The sequence below is a fragment of the Dysidea avara genome, chromosome 5, assembly GCF_963678975.1.
Source record: "Dysidea avara chromosome 5, odDysAvar1.4, whole genome shotgun sequence".
Classification (NCBI taxonomy): domain Eukaryota; kingdom Metazoa; phylum Porifera; class Demospongiae; order Dictyoceratida; family Dysideidae; genus Dysidea; species Dysidea avara.
In genome coordinates, this window is record NC_089276.1 from 21,062,347 (window position 1) to 21,077,681 (window position 15,335).

The 15,335-nt window shown below is 35.8% G+C and overlaps 3 protein-coding genes across 3 annotated transcripts; 2 read left to right on the forward strand and 1 right to left on the reverse strand.

Annotated features, from left to right (window-relative positions):
- The first annotated feature begins 3,827 nt into the window (after positions 1–3,827).
- Positions 3,828–5,256, forward strand: LOC136256177 (protein sax-3-like). Its single transcript, XM_066049129.1, has 3 exons — positions 3,828–4,338; positions 4,410–4,688; positions 5,111–5,256. Exons 1-3 carry the CDS (start codon positions 4,047–4,049, stop codon positions 5,215–5,217), a joined length of 678 nt encoding a protein of 225 aa, XP_065905201.1. The 5' UTR covers positions 3,828–4,046; the 3' UTR covers positions 5,218–5,256.
- A 282-nt stretch (positions 5,257–5,538) lies between these two features.
- On the forward strand, positions 5,539–9,497 carry LOC136255104 (roundabout homolog 1-like). The gene is made up of 7 exons (XM_066047822.1): positions 5,539–5,701; positions 5,761–5,972; positions 6,197–6,359; positions 6,671–6,964; positions 7,031–7,324; positions 7,378–7,668; positions 8,918–9,497. Exons 1-7 carry the CDS (start codon positions 5,539–5,541, stop codon positions 9,214–9,216), a joined length of 1,716 nt encoding a protein of 571 aa, XP_065903894.1. The 3' UTR covers positions 9,217–9,497.
- Positions 9,498–12,831: 3,334 nt separating this feature from the next.
- Positions 12,832–14,537, reverse strand: LOC136255105 (gastric triacylglycerol lipase-like). Its single transcript, XM_066047823.1, has 8 exons — positions 14,258–14,537; positions 14,081–14,121; positions 13,918–14,029; positions 13,658–13,862; positions 13,360–13,609; positions 13,135–13,290; positions 13,019–13,090; positions 12,832–12,969 (listed from the first exon to the last, which is right to left on the reverse strand). Exons 1-8 carry the CDS (start codon positions 14,379–14,381, stop codon positions 12,832–12,834), a joined length of 1,098 nt encoding a protein of 365 aa, XP_065903895.1. The 5' UTR covers positions 14,382–14,537.
- Between the last annotated feature and the right edge of the window lie 798 nt (positions 14,538–15,335).

The window sequence follows — 15,335 nt, forward strand, 5'->3', positions numbered from 1 at the left end:
TACTATCATACTATGTGTGGGGTGGTTTTTGTCTTTTGGGTGTAGCAGACGACCCTCCCACACAAATAAAGCAGTGCTTGCTTCTGCTGGCACAATATGTGGTGTGAGGTACAGGGATAACTGGGGCCATTCCTTAGGAAATATTTGAGATTTTAAACACCCTCAGATAGAATTGTGAACTATAACTAACTACATAGTTAACATATGTAGCTATAAATGTGACTGTTCTATTAGGGTAGTTGACTGCTCTAATTATCTTGATCTGAACATTTGCACCTCTGCAAATCAATACAAAACATATTTTAATTGCCTGAATGTACTTTACCAGTTTCTGGAAATCTCAGAAGCCCACTGGAGTTGTCCTGCATGCATGAGCTGCTCTAGGAATTTCAATAACAAGTTTCTGATGCAGATTCTTTGTAGCTATTTCCAGAGTTTATGTATGGCTACTGTGGATAGCATCAGTTAAGTAGAAAGGAAGGCATACACTATTAGTTAAGTTATAAGTAGTTAGTTGTAATTAATTTGTAACATGTGTAGTTATTTAGTACCATATATGTTATGGGCTTCGGCTCAGACCATTAATGCAGACTTGTTGCATTAAAAAGCCTTTAATATAAAACAAAAAATAAAAATACAATACTGTTAATAGTTGCATACAAATCTAGGAGGTCTGGGGGGGATGCCCCTCCTGGAACGTAATATAAAAGTTACACCCTGTGAGTAATACTACTATGTAGTGTTACTATGTTGACATTAGAATATAAACCATCATTAAAATGTTACAAAACACATACAATTACGACACACTGATGTGCAAAAAGCACAGTACAGGAAAGTATGAAATAAAAATACTTAACCACTATATACAGTAGCTACTGCACACATAGTGACACTCAAACAAGAACAAGACAAATCAAAACTTACACTACTTTAGTGTTAATCAGCCAATCTCATGCTAAAAATATTCATTAGGAGCAGCTATACTAATTGCTTTGTAAGCAGCTTCATCCCAACGTGGTTCTACAAATTTGCTGCAGACTGTTGAATAGTTGTTGTTTGTAGGGCTATATGTAACAGAGTCTGAAAGATAATCACCCAAGCAATCGATTTCAATAGACACTATAGACTAACATAGCCTAACTGAGCTAACTATGAGATTAACAGCTAGCTAATTGATATTCACTCTTTCTGAACTCAGACTTGTGTTCATGAGTGGCATGGAGGTGCTCAGCAGAGTTGAATGGACATGTAGGTTCCCACTACCAGAAAAATGCCTTTCCCTTTGCCATGACAAGTTAAATCACCCCCATGGAATGTACTATGCAAGTAATTTCATGGGATATCATCGATTGCATCAGACTTTCATGGTATTTTCATGCCACTGTAGAGATTCCATGATTACAATATCATGAAATGCTAAAATTCAGTGAAAAACCATGGGAATTTTCATAAATAGCTTGTGCCAATTTCAAATATTTGGTAGAGTATGCTCTATAGCTAATCAATTCAAAAATAGCCAAGCTATATGAAAAGGTTGTGGCCTGTGAAAAAGTTGTGAAATCAAAGGTGGCAGAATGGCTGCACTGATGTTAATGATAATAATGCCTTTGTGCATTATTAAAAATTATTATCATTAACATCGTTGCTGCCATTTCATGGCCACCACCTTTGATTTCACAACTTTTTTGTCCAGGCTTTTTGAAGATTGCACCCTTTTATACAGCTTAGCTATTTTTGCATGGATTTCACTTCTTTAAATACTGTAAATATACCCAAAGCCAACCATAAACTGGCTTTGAGGTTTGTTTTACACAAATTTTTCTTCTTATCTACAGATGTAATGAAGATAATATAAGACTTCATATAAAGTTGTATTATAGTGCCTGTATTTATTTGCAATAGTGAAAGTAAATTCCTTCCAAGTTAGGTGTACATGCATATGACTGTACTATTTGTCTAATAGGATTTAACAGTGGCTATTCTATTAGAGTATCTCAATTTTTCATGTAAAAAATGTTATAAGTTACGTACAGTTGCTCAATTTATAGCAAAGCAAGTCCTGCACCTTTTATGCTAGAATACAATTTTCAGCCTGTTGTAATACAGCAGAAAAGGCATATAGCCTGTGATCCTGCTCGTGTAATTAAAAAACTAAATCATTAAAGATAATAATTATCAAATTGAAGTTATTTTGATTCAGTCAATACTACTTCTGAATCATTGGTATGTTATTCCAAGCATTTAGCTATTGATCTTATGGTTACTTCAAACAGTTCTTTGAGCATGCAGCTTGAATAATTTGAGATTTTGTTTAGGGTTGAAATGATCATGTACTTTCTTTAGTTAATGATCAAGCACTCACGGATACTAGCTACTTGTAGTCGCCATTTTACATGTTTTATACTGACTTTAAGCAGTTAACTGCTTTTTCAAGTAACAACAATGATACACACACTGTATTGAAGTACTGATGTTTGTGTTCCTGACAAGAAATTATGCCAATCAATCTTCATTGTGTCATTACCTGATGGCAAGTGCATCATGTAAGCTGGGTCATGTGATCTTAACTGTTACAAGTACTTGATTATATACCAATTTTACTATACAAGTACCAAAATCCTTAATGAGTACTTGCAGTAATTTGTTTCAGCCCTAGTTGTGTCCTCTTGTAACACTAGACAATTGCTGGTGAAAAAACACTTTGGGCTGTAAACTGACATTGCCATGTAAATATTGTTACATCATCACAATGTCTTCAGTAAGATAGTGAAGGGATATCTGGAGCACTTTGACAATCATCACATTTTAAATTGAAAAAAAAGTTCTGGAACATATTTGATAGCTATAGCTCTTCTTTGTAGCTACCCTCTCCAACATCTGACATGCAGTCACCATTAAAAACACATCTCTGTACCATAACACATTCAGTGGTAACTCTTCTTTGTACCCTCTTTTCCTGTTTCTAGCTTCCACTTCCCTTGACAATGTCCCCGTCGCTGTTTTTATCCCATCCTGACAGGTGCTGGAGTTACCTTTTTTGGGCACACTTTTGTTGTTATATAAAATTAACAGGAATTGGTTCCATAGATTGTAGAGGGCGCTTTTGCACCCTCTACTATCTATAGAACTAATTGTCATGATTCTAGTAGTCCAAAGTTAGAGTTAGGGTTGGGATTTGGGTTCAGCTTTATCTTCTTTAATATAGGCTAGATAATTGTTTTATATTGTCTTGCATTTAAAATGGTCAAAATTCATGGAGCTGGCAGCTAGTAGTGGTACCACAATGGGTAGGACTCTGAATCCACATGAAAAGAAACGAGATCACACACAAAATTTAAAAAAAAATTTTTTTTCATGTTAAGTTAAAGTCAAAAGTGTGTCCAAAAAAATAATATGCATGGCCCAAGAGTATTTTGGGAGGCACACTTTTGATGTTAATTTAAAACCTGAAAAACTAAAATTCTTGAGAATTGGGAGCTTGATATCACCACAGATTTATAAACCCCAGGTACCTGGAGTTTATAAATCTATGATCTCTTAATACATCAGAGTGCTAACCGCTCTGCTACCGCTGCTAGCTGCCAGCTCCCTGAAATTTTGACTATTTTAAATGGAAGACAATATAAAACAATGATCTAGCCTATATTAAAGAAGATATATATTTTAAAATGTTAATTTAAAAATGAAGTAGGAATCTATGCAATAAAATGTAGTGAAACAAGAGACGAATAGTGTATGTATACATATAGGTATGTATTTTTAAATGTACGTATGTATGTACATTAGTCATGCTGTGTATAAAGCATTCCACATACTTACTATACTATATCATAAGTATGTATGTTTTCTGCAACATTTAAATTGCTTGTAATTCTATGTATAAACCAAAGTGGCCAAGCTTTTAAAAGGGTGTGGCTTTTAAAATTATTTAAAAGTTGTGAAATTGAAGATGGCAGCAAAAAAATTACTGCAACAATGTTAATGTCAATCAACTTTAATGATGATAATGGCGGTACTGTCATTGTTAAAATTAATATCATTGCATGCAGTCATTTCTAATATATGTAGTACTTCCTCCGTCAATTACAACTCAACCTTCTTCGCAGTCTATCAATGTTACTCAGATTGCTAGATTTATTTGTCGTGCTAGTGGCTACCGTATTTTGTATCAATGGAGAATTGGGTCCGGATCATTTCCTAGTAAAGTGACTGGTATAAACACCAATACCCTGGTGATCTCAGATGTGAGATCATCTGATGAGAACACATACACTTGTATAGCAAGTAATGAGGGAGGAAATGCTTCATCACGGACAGTTAAATTGACAGTTAAAGGTAAGATTGATACAGTAAGCAACTGTTAAATGCTTATATGCAATTTATTGTTCTACAAATTGCTTGTTTAGGAAATGTAGATCCTCCAACTATTTCAAGGCATCCAACTAATATGACAGTCAAACTAGAGAACAGTACTACCATGGTGTCTCTGCGATGCGAGGCAAACGGAGCAACATCATATAATTGGGAGAGACAGAGTGGTAGTATTCCATCTCGTGCCACATGGATTAATACTAATACTCTTACGATCATTAACCTCCAAATAAAAGATGCTGGTTACTACCGATGTGTAGCTATTAACAACAATGGCCAAAGATATTCTAAATATTGTAGGATAATTATTAATGGTACAAACAAATCAAATAGTTGTATTACTTGTGCATATATAGCTCCTCAATAACATTATCTCTACTTGTACAAGTAGATATTGCACTACACACAACAGTACTACTTAGCTAGTAGTATATGATAGTTTGGGGGTTAGAAAATGTAGGGGGTTTCTTAGGGGGTTGTAGTTGAGGTGAGAGAAATTTTGTGTTATTTTGAAAGTGCATTACAGAATAAGCTTCACTTCATCTAACCAATCAGGAGCATGGGTTTCAAAATGTTCAGGAAGAATTTTACACAGTGCTTTGAACATTCAGACATCAGGCCAGGATTCCGTTATGGAGTAGTACTCTTATCTCTAGTTGTTTTCCAAGTAATTATATTATTGCAAGGAACAATACTATATGATGATACCATAATAAAGCAATCATTTATCTTGTAGGCAGACTGGCCAAAGATTTATTACAAGAAGGAGAATATCTGAAGTCTTATTATAACATACTGCATAGTCCCTACCAATACTACTCAACATCTCAACATATATCCTAGAATATGTACATGTGTGATTTTAGTTGTTACCCATACTATTGTAAATGTTACTCAAATATGTATCAAAACCTATTGTACACCTGACTGTTTTGTTGGATTTATATTAGAATATCTGGTGATCCAGATCATTTTTAGTTAGCTAGCATGCAGCTGAATAACTAAGACTTTTAATATTGAGGTGAATATGTGTTATAACATCTCATGTTTATACATAGTGGCATCTCCCAAGCTGATAAAAGATAAAAGCTCCTGCATCACAACATGTTAAACTCACACAAACTGCTATATTTACATATTCAGCTACTGGTTATAGTGTTCAGTATGAATGGACAGTTGGGATCATTTCCTAATAAAGTGACTGGTATAAACACCAATACCCTGGTGATCCCAGATGTAAGATCATCTGATGATAACACATATACTTGTGTGGCAAGGAATGAGGGAGGGAGAGTTTCATCACATATTGCTCAATTGACTGTTACAGGTATATGATGGCAATATGTCAATTTAGTTTAAGTCACATTTTGGCTTTTAATTGTATAGGATTACCAGAGGTGACTGTAGAGCCATCTATCCAGAAAATAAAAGTGACACATAATGCTACATTCTTTGCAAGAACCAAGGGCATAGGCATGGAGAATTTTGTGTATCAGTGGAGAAGATCAAACCGAATCGTTCCTGGAGAAACTGATCCCACTCTTGTCATCCATAATGTTGCAATCAAGTCTTCAAATTATCATACATACTGGTGTGAAGTGAGAAATGAGTACGGGGACTCTGTGACTTCTGAAAGGGTTAAATTAATAGTCACACGTGAGTATTATTTTATTGACCTACTTATTGTGAATTTGCATGTATACAATCTAGGAAACGTACCACATTTCTCTATTCAACCACAAAGTCAAACTGTATTATTTAATCAAAAGGAAAAGTCTGTTTCTTTACGTTGTGCTGCTATTGGAGCTAAGTCATATGCGAGGGAAAGAGATGGGGTGGTAGTACTCCATATCGTGCCATTGGAGTGAACACTGACACTATCACTATTGTTAACATACAACCAGAGGATGATGGCATCTGCCGATGTGTAGCTACCAATGCTAGTGGTACTAGTTATTCCAAATATGCCACATTAAACGTTACTGGTATGTATGTCACTGGAACTGTATGGTAGCTATTGCCTTGGAAATAAGTACCATACTGTCCAATGCAGTGTGTAACTCTCACCTTTAACACAATAGTATCACTATAAACAGAAATGCATACACTAAGTATATTACAGTCGAATTCTTAGTCCTTCAGTGTCCATTTCATTATGAAGAGGCTAAATTGTACTAGTTTTCTAGCCCTTGTTTTGATACAGGTGTAGAGTACTTACTATAACAAATCACAATAGAATGTACTATTGCATGAGTATGTTTAAAGGATGCATCTACACATAATTTCATTGTTACAGTACCTGTACCGATAATCACAAGCCATCCAAGAAATGTAACAACCCCAGTTTATACTACTGCTACTTTCACCTGCAAAGTTAAAAGTTCTGTAAGAGTGAAAATTACATGGAAGAAGCACCATTCTAGTCTTCTGCCAGTAGCAGCCAGAATAAAAGTTAAGAAGTCAAGAAATGAAGTCACTAGTACTCTGAAAATTACCAGTGTTATTGGCTATTATTCTGGAGAGTATTACTGCATTGCACAAAATAAGTTTGGACGTGTCACTTCCAAATATGCCAATTTAAATGTTGAAGGTAATTTTAAAAGTGTTTGTGTGTCATGAATAGCAAGCATTGCATCCATACTCCATTTACTTACAGTTCCATGTCCAGTGCTACTTGTAGCACCAGTAAACACTACAACACTAACAGGAGGAAGTATACATCTGAAATGCTTAGCTTTTAGCCTTGGTAGTTTGAAGTATGCTTGGAAGAGGATGGAAGGCAAGAGTTTACCAGCAACTGCACAAAGGATCCCTACTATAGATGGCTCACACATTGTGGATACATTAAGCATTACAAATGTACAGCATGCTGATGAAGGATGGTACTGCTGTCTTGCTAGCAATGAATGTGCTAATATAACAGAAATATGTGCCTGGCTGGAAGTGGAAGGTTAGTGTTTATTGGATGACCCCGTTATGTAATGTAGCTAAATGCTCTTGCAGGAATATCCGTTGTTCTGCAACCAAACTCCGGAACATTTAGAGTGGGAAGCATAAATATCAGTACACTACACTTCTCTGTTGTAGAGATGGGTCCGACATTCTATCAATGGGAGAAGTATCAGTTATTTAATAATAGTTGGATAAAGCCTTCCAGTCGAGCAGTTAATACCACATCGCCTAGCTTGGTGTTTAGTGTAATCACTGAAGAAGATGAAGATGTCTATCGTTGTGTTGTTACTAATGCAAATGGTGATACAGTGGTGTCAGAAAATGCTACTATTTCTGTATTTGGTAAGACATTTGCAAAGATCTTAACTGTTAAATGATAGTGACTATGACAGATTGTATGCACTGGTTAAAATCATATGCAGCAGTATATACAAGTATAGGAATTTTAATTTCCCATAGGAGTCATCATACAGTACAATAGTACTGTACAAGTACACAAAAAACTTTGGAATTTTCAACTAGAGTAGGGATCATAGCACATCGATAAAAAGTATCGAAACAAGCTGGAGTAGTGCAAGATATTAAATCACAGTAAACAATAAGAAGTGTCATGTCCCTACTGTGCATTTCCATTATGGTATCTTGAGCACAGTAGGGATATAACACTTCTTATTGTTTTACTGTGATTTAATATCGTACACTACTCCAGCTTGTTTCAATGCCTTTTCTCGATGTGCTATGGTCCTTACTCTAGTTGAAACCTCTAATTTTTGTGCACTTGTAATGAAACAGGAGAAGTTGCCTATACACCTTCAACTATACAGTGAATGTTTTAATCCTTACTTCAGTCCTATAGCTTGTCAAACATTGTATACAGCCTTGACTAAAGTGGTTTGTAATGTAATCGTGACTGATGAACCCCATTAAAGGATCAAATTGAGCCAGACATATATATATTGATTAACAAATTACTGAAAGTGAAGTAGCTACACTGTAGTTAGCTTCATTTTCAGCTATATTCTTCCCATTATACAGCATAACAAACAAAGAATGATATGAGAAACACCTCAGCAATGAAGCAATCCAGTGACTAAGGAAATTACATACAGTTTCCATTATAAACACAATGCTCACCACCAGAAAGCCATTATACACACTACTGTGAATCAACACCTATGCAGTAGCAGAAAAAAGAATTTGGACACAAAAGAGGATAAAGGTAAATCCATGAGGCATCCATTGTAGCTGCTGCAGTAGGCAAAAGCTCACAGTTTGTGCCTAAGCAACGGTGAACAGTGAAGAAATCAAGCCTGTAGCATTACCCATAGTTGAGGTATGCTTGGCTGAAAACATAAGTTAGTTAGACAGTTATACTTAGCCTATGAGCTCATGTGACATATTCACCAAACGTTAAGTTACCAAGTAGTATTTAAAAGTACTACAAATTATGCATGCATATTCTTTGCTTTGTAAAATATGCAGGTTAGTAAAATTTTCAAAGTGAAAATATTTGAGGGAGTCAACACATAAAGTAGTCACACATATAAATGTTGTACAGTGATTAGTACCTACTGTATGTATGTACATCTAGATCCTCCTAAGCCAAGAAAACATCCCAACTATACTTCATATCATGTTAGTATTGATTCACTGGTGACACTGAATTGTACAGCAGATGGATATCCCACTCCAACCATAACATGGTATAAAGATGGCATATCAATTGCAGAACCTGAAACAGCCTATTCTGCAATAACCATTAAAACTGATCTTGTGAATGTTACAGAGTATAAGTGTATAGCTACAAATGTTGCAGGAGATATGAAGTACAATGCAGAAGTTAATATCACTGTGAATATTGAAAGTATGCGTGTATTTGTAGTATTATAAAGTCACAACCATTTAATTAAAGTATATAAATAATCAGCAACAGAGTATCCCACACATCCAATTGAAAATTATTTGGTATATTGCAACAAGCCATGGTTAAAACAACTGCAATAGAGTAGTCATTATTAAAAACATACTCTAATAGTACAGTCAGGTAAGACAATCCAAACTGTTGTACTTGATAAACTCTTTAATATAGTTAACAGGGGAAGAAGAGACACCGTTATTTAGGTGGGGAGGGGGGCTTGGGTGTAGCTAGGTTTATCTAAGGGATGACATGTCTTTTGCACACTAGCATGCCAATTTTGGGGGGGGGGGGGGGGGTCTGTGGGAATTTTGAAAATTATGCCCTCAGAGATTGAATGAATTTATCCGAATTCTATTAATATTAGTTTGACTGTCATTTAGCAATCTTGAGGTATTTATATTATCAATTATTATCCAGTGTACCTATAAAGGGGTCTGGGGCATGCCACCCTCCCTCCAGGAAATTTTAGAGATTTAGACTCTCAAAATTGAATCTGAGATTAATTTTAGCAGTCATCTTTAATATTATATGTGTTGACTGTTGTAATAGGGTAACTGCTCTATTAGGGTATATTGACCTTAATTCAAATAGAATCCAATTGATTCACTGGGATTGCGGGTAGCTAAAGCATTTTATAGTTTGGTGTAATACAATCAGCACAATTGTTCAATGACAGCTATAGATAATTTTAGTGGGGGCTAAGCCTCTCCATAATCTTTTTGACAAGGGATACAGCCCCTCTTTCCCCTTCTCTGCCACCCCTGATAGCTAATAGTTTTAAGGGAATATTGAAAAGATTAATGAAAAGTTTTTTTTTCAGCTTTTGATTCAGAATGTTTCATGCAAGGTAATTAATTTCCTGTGTTTGTAACTGCAAATAAAGTAACAATTTTCAATATTAGTTCCAGCAATTCATCTACAAAATACGTAATAGTACATAACTAACTCTCCTTCATGGTTAACTGCTACACATGACATTAGTAGTGTAATGAATGTAGATTGATTGATAAGGCCACGCAAAGTTAATTATATATTTCTGGTCCTACCAATTTCCCAAAATTGACCAGGTGACCAGATTGATTTTATTTTTGCAACTTTTTCATGTGGTACACTACATTTTGACATAGCAGTACATGGAATTACAGAGAAAAACAAAGTAATGCATAAAGTTACTGCATCTTTATAAGAAAAGGGTGTTTACAAGACATGAAAACCTTTCAACAGATATAAAATGTGACCGGGCCTGCGAAAACAGGGCATGTGGGCACAAACTACACCCAATAACTCTACAGGTGATATCTTAGTACTGGAAAAGTATATTTCCATTCTGTAACTTGCATCATGATGCCAATTAAATGCTTACTACAAGCTGAAAATTGCAATGCCATAGCATAATGGTACAAAAAGTTATGAGTGATGAAAGTGTGAAAAAGTAGGCAAAAATCATGTGCCCACATGCCCTATTATCGCAGGCCCGGTCACAAATATTACAAAGTATTGTATGGTGATTGTGCAATCCAGTCAGCAAAAATGACCAGGAAGGGAACCAGAAACATATAATTAACTTTTCATGGCTAGGGACCCGCCGATTATGTTGGCATAATAGGTGCCTGAAAGCATTGAGCATAATAGGCAGGAAACTTGTGCAATGCTATAAATTCTTGCTTATCAAAATACATAACCAACAAAAAGATCGATATACTCTAATAGAACAGTCAGTAACTCTAATAAAGATTATCAGGTAGCTGACTGTTCTATTAGAGTATATCGATCTTTTCTGTTACATGCATTTTGACAAGCAAGGATTTACAGTCTGTGCTTCAACCACTTACTGCTTTTCCATAAAATGCAAAGTTATTAGAAATACATGGGAACTGAGGTAAAAATATTGAGCATAATTTGAGCATAATAGGTAAATATTGAGCATTAATTTAAGTATAATAGGTAAATTTTTGAGCAGTGCAGCATAGCATAATACAGGGGCGGATCCAGGAGCTGGCAAGGGGAGGGGCACAAACAGGCTCAGTTATAGGTGGTTGGGGAGAGCCAGATTCTCTTGTTAGTTGCTGCATTTTGAAGCAGCAAATAATCACCTCTTAGTAGTGTCTCACAGTTGATTTTTGCCATTCTGGCCTTTTTGGATGGTTGTGAAGTCTTAAAAGCTATTTAAAAGGCTCTGAATATCTTTTTAATAGACCTTATTCATTTAGAACAGTAAGCGCCCTCTAATGCCATGTAAAGCCATACAAGGGTCCAAATTCACCATGACGATAGTGTTTTGGACGCCATTTTGACTTCTAAAACTGGGCAAGCACGACCGTTGCTATCATGTTACCATAGTTATGATTATGATTATGATTATGATTATGATTACTGAAAACACAGTTACAAACTGATATGTTCAGGTAAGGAAAAAACATTACAAATCACATAGATGAGAGTCAGTTATAATTTATCTAAAAATACTTGTAGAGATTGGGATTCTATTGTGTCAGTTGGTAAATTGTTCCAATCGCGGATAGATTTGGGGTAATAGCTGAATTTATAATGATCTGTTCTAGCAAACGGAATCTCAAAATGGAAGGGGTGGTGGTGGCGGGTGGGATATGTGGTGTTGGTGAAATAATTTGGGACTGTTAAGACTGATGAGGAGTAAACAATGTTGTAGAATACTTTTAATCTAGTCACGTATCGTCGGTGTTGAAGTGATGGCCATTGTAGATCTGCTAACATAGATGTAACACTACTGTTATATCGGTAGTCTGACTTGACCCAACGAGCAGCACGTCGTTGTACCATTTCTATACTTTGTATCTCCTTCTGCAAGTAGGGGTCCCATACTGCCGATCCATACTCCAACAGTGGTCTCACTATACTGGTGTAGGCTAAACATTTAGTTTCTGCAGAACATCTATAAAGGTTACGTTTAACAAAGTTTAGCATCCTTGTTGCTTTAGAGATAACTTGATTGATATGAGGTGTAAATGACATTTTTGAGTCTAAGAGAATTCCTAAATAAGGGTGTTGGGTAACTCGCTGCAAAAAGTAATTTCTGATAGTATAGTTGAAAGTAGAGGAGGATGTTAGTCTACTACAGGTAAGTACCACACACTTGGAAGTGTTTAATTCCATTAACCAAGTTTCAGTCCACTTTAATATAATGTTGAGGTCATGTTGTAATAATAATTGATCTTGCTGACTATTGATAGTTCGATATAATATGCAATCATCTGCAAAAAGTTTCAAATGGGATGAGATGCCACACTTGATGTCATTAATGTAGAGCAAAAACATCAATGGGCCAAGAACAGTTCCTTGGGGAACACCTGACTGAACTTGTTATGGTACTGCAAATGGCGAATTTGGCGGAGAATTGCGATGTTACCATGGTTTAGATACTGCAAATGGTGAACATTGGCGGACAACTCCTTCACAACGGGTTATAAGTGCTACGAAATTAATTCAGTGAATAAGGTCTATAGCGATGCGATAATTAATTCTAAAGGCGCTTAGTACGCACGACGGTGCTGGGTGGCAATTTACAGCTAGTTTGACTGGTGTGCTTTGGTTTCAGGTGAATTTGTAATTTATGCTAGTAATCTGTGAAATTGTGGAGAGTAAAGATGGGACACAAAGCAGTTAATACTGTAATGTACCCTTCCATAGTGTAATAAATTTCCAGCCTTGAGGTAGTCATACCGGTGAAATTTTTCAGTATAAACTTGCTATAGCGCATCATAATTAAATCATGGTATTGTATAGGTTTGACCTTACCCTTGCAAAATGTACTATGTTCTTCTCTGAAGTACCAGCAGGTAAATGTGATAGATAAACTGGCAGACGAGTCTATAGGGACAGGTACAATCATCATACAGTGTCGATGTATATACCTTATTAAGCTGTTTGTCATCAAATCCTGTAATCAAAAACAAAATGTTTCTGCACACTTCATCAATCACTGGTTTGGGGCACACTTGGGATGCTATGAAGTTGGTGAACTCATTACTGGGAAGAAATTCTGTTCCTCCAATCAAGTTGAAGAAACGCTACACACAAGAAAAGACAGTGGTTATATGAGTAAATGCTGCCACATATATACTCATATAGTGACTTACAATAAACACTTCGTTGTATACAAACTTTGATAAGGGACGAAGTGCCCCTTGGAGATTTGACATTCTTGCCACTGGTGCTAGGGCAATGAATAGTTTCACTTTGTCTGCCAGTTCTGGTTGTGTGGAGAACCCTGCAAATCCCATCATAGTTCCTTGAGAATAACCAACATATACCAGTTTCTCTTGTGCTGTTTCTTGTAGGACATAATTCAACATTGCAGGAAGATCATACTTGGCGTGCTCATCAAACCTGTAGTAATTTTATGAGATCATGTGATCAGGATAACTATGTACTTACGAGAAATCCCAGAACTCCTTGTCAGAGGGAGATAGCCGGGTGTGGTTTCTTGAGTAAGTGTTACCGCGAACGTTACCCATCCATACATCAAATCCTGCATCAGCTAAAATGAACCCTAAGCTCTGATTGGCTAAGTTGATAACCCATTCAGCACTTGAACATACAAGGCCATGTTGTAGGAAGACAACCGGCTTCTGAACTGCCCCTAATAATATTAATATAGAATTTCTCACACATGTATATAATGTCCCTTCACATACCGAGACTGCTATTATCTCCATGAGGAATTCTATGTATTGTCAATATATAACCATCTTGTGTAGTGACTTGATGTGTTTCAGCTGGGTATCCTTTACTAGTGATCAATTCCACCTATTAATATGTAATGGCCACTCCAGCACAACACTGTTGTTGACTACTCACCGTATCTCTGTTTAAGTCGGGATCTACCTCTGTATTGATTGCTATAAAAATATAGCATACATCTTTCAATTGCACAGATAATGAGCTACGCATGCACAACAACTGGAAATAACTAAGTTTTATATGCAGCACAAATCAGTATACATGCAAACATGATGGTAAACATGTACAACGTACCATGTACATTAGAAGTGACAACCAATAGCAGTACAACCACAGTGACTATCATTGTTGTAATATTCTCTTCACCAAATCTTTCTTTAACTTCAACTAATAAACAGCTACATAATATGATGTGCATTTATACACAACACACAGGAAGGCAGTGTCCTGATGTAACTTCCTATCAATTTTCCTTATAAGATCTACACTCTTGCTCTCTACAGCTGCAGCACATATGCTATTATGACCTAGTGTCATGTCATCGCGTGGTCACAGAAAATTTTACTGTTTTGGTATGTACGTAACTATTAACAGATGGGTTTACATATAAATTTAAATTAGTTATCACAAAATTATATGTAGAGCAGCATCTGTTAAACCCATTAGAAAAATTGTGCTCATTATCACATAACTCTGCACAGTTGCTTATTATACTTTTACATGATACGAGACATGATTTAGATAGTTGTAGTTGAACATTTCATGTGACATACTGAGAGTAGTCTGAAGTGATTTTAAGTAGGGCTAAATAAAGTTATTTTAAACATGTGCATAATGTAACTATGTTTGAAGTTGTAGGTTCTTCAGGGTCACCGTTTTGCAACTACACTGTACATTGCATACAACCAAGTAACAATACTATGATAGCTACTATTGAAAAAGTTGTGTTCGCAGGTAAAATGGAATGTTACATTTAGTTTACATGATTAGTTTTTATTCTCCATAATATCATCATTTTTAATTGTTTGCTTTTGATGTCAACAAGTATATCATCCATCCATTAAACAGGTGGAGGATGATACATAATTTGCTAAGTAGACTTATTATGGCTTAATATCTTCTAAAACCATGACCTAGGTTTTCATCATTAGCAGGTCCCTGATAACTGTACATTGTGTTTAATCACTAGCCAAACTGTTACTAGCCATGTTACACATTACAACTGTTCATGTTTAGTACTAGCCAAACTGTTACTAGCCATGTTACACATTACAACTGTTCATGTTTAGTACTAGCCAAACTATTACTAGCCAAAACTATTACTAGCCAACCAGAACTTATTCTTATGTATCCAGTTAATCACTGTATTACT

Excerpts from the sequence above, each read along its gene's own strand:
- LOC136256177 (XM_066049129.1), top strand. The coding sequence starts at position 4,047 with ATGCAGTCATTTCTAATATATGTAGTACTTCCTCCGTCAATTACAACT. Across the intron at positions 4,339-4,409 it reads AGTTAAATTGACAGTTAAAG|GAAATGTAGATCCTCCAACT; the intron begins GTAAGATTGATA and ends TTGCTTGTTTAG. Across the intron at positions 4,689-5,110 it reads TTGTAGGATAATTATTAATG|GCAGACTGGCCAAAGATTTA; the intron begins GTACAAACAAAT and ends TTTATCTTGTAG.
- LOC136255104 (XM_066047822.1), top strand. The coding sequence starts at position 5,539 with ATGAATGGACAGTTGGGATCATTTCCTAATAAAGTGACTGGTATAAAC. Across the intron at positions 5,973-6,196 it reads ATCATACATACTGGTGTGAA|GGAAAGAGATGGGGTGGTAG; the intron begins GTGAGAAATGAG and ends GTCATATGCGAG. Across the intron at positions 6,360-6,670 it reads TGCCACATTAAACGTTACTG|TACCTGTACCGATAATCACA; the intron begins GTATGTATGTCA and ends TCATTGTTACAG.
- LOC136255105 (XM_066047823.1), bottom strand. The coding sequence starts at position 14,381 with ATGCACATCATATTATGTAGCTGTTTATTAGTTGAAGTTAAAGAAAGA. Across the intron at positions 13,291-13,359 it reads TATACAACGAAGTGTTTATT|CGTTTCTTCAACTTGATTGG; the intron begins GTAAGTCACTAT and ends TCTTGTGTGTAG. Across the intron at positions 13,091-13,134 it reads ATGACAAACAGCTTAATAAG|ACTCGTCTGCCAGTTTATCT; the intron begins GTATATACATCG and ends CTGTCCCTATAG.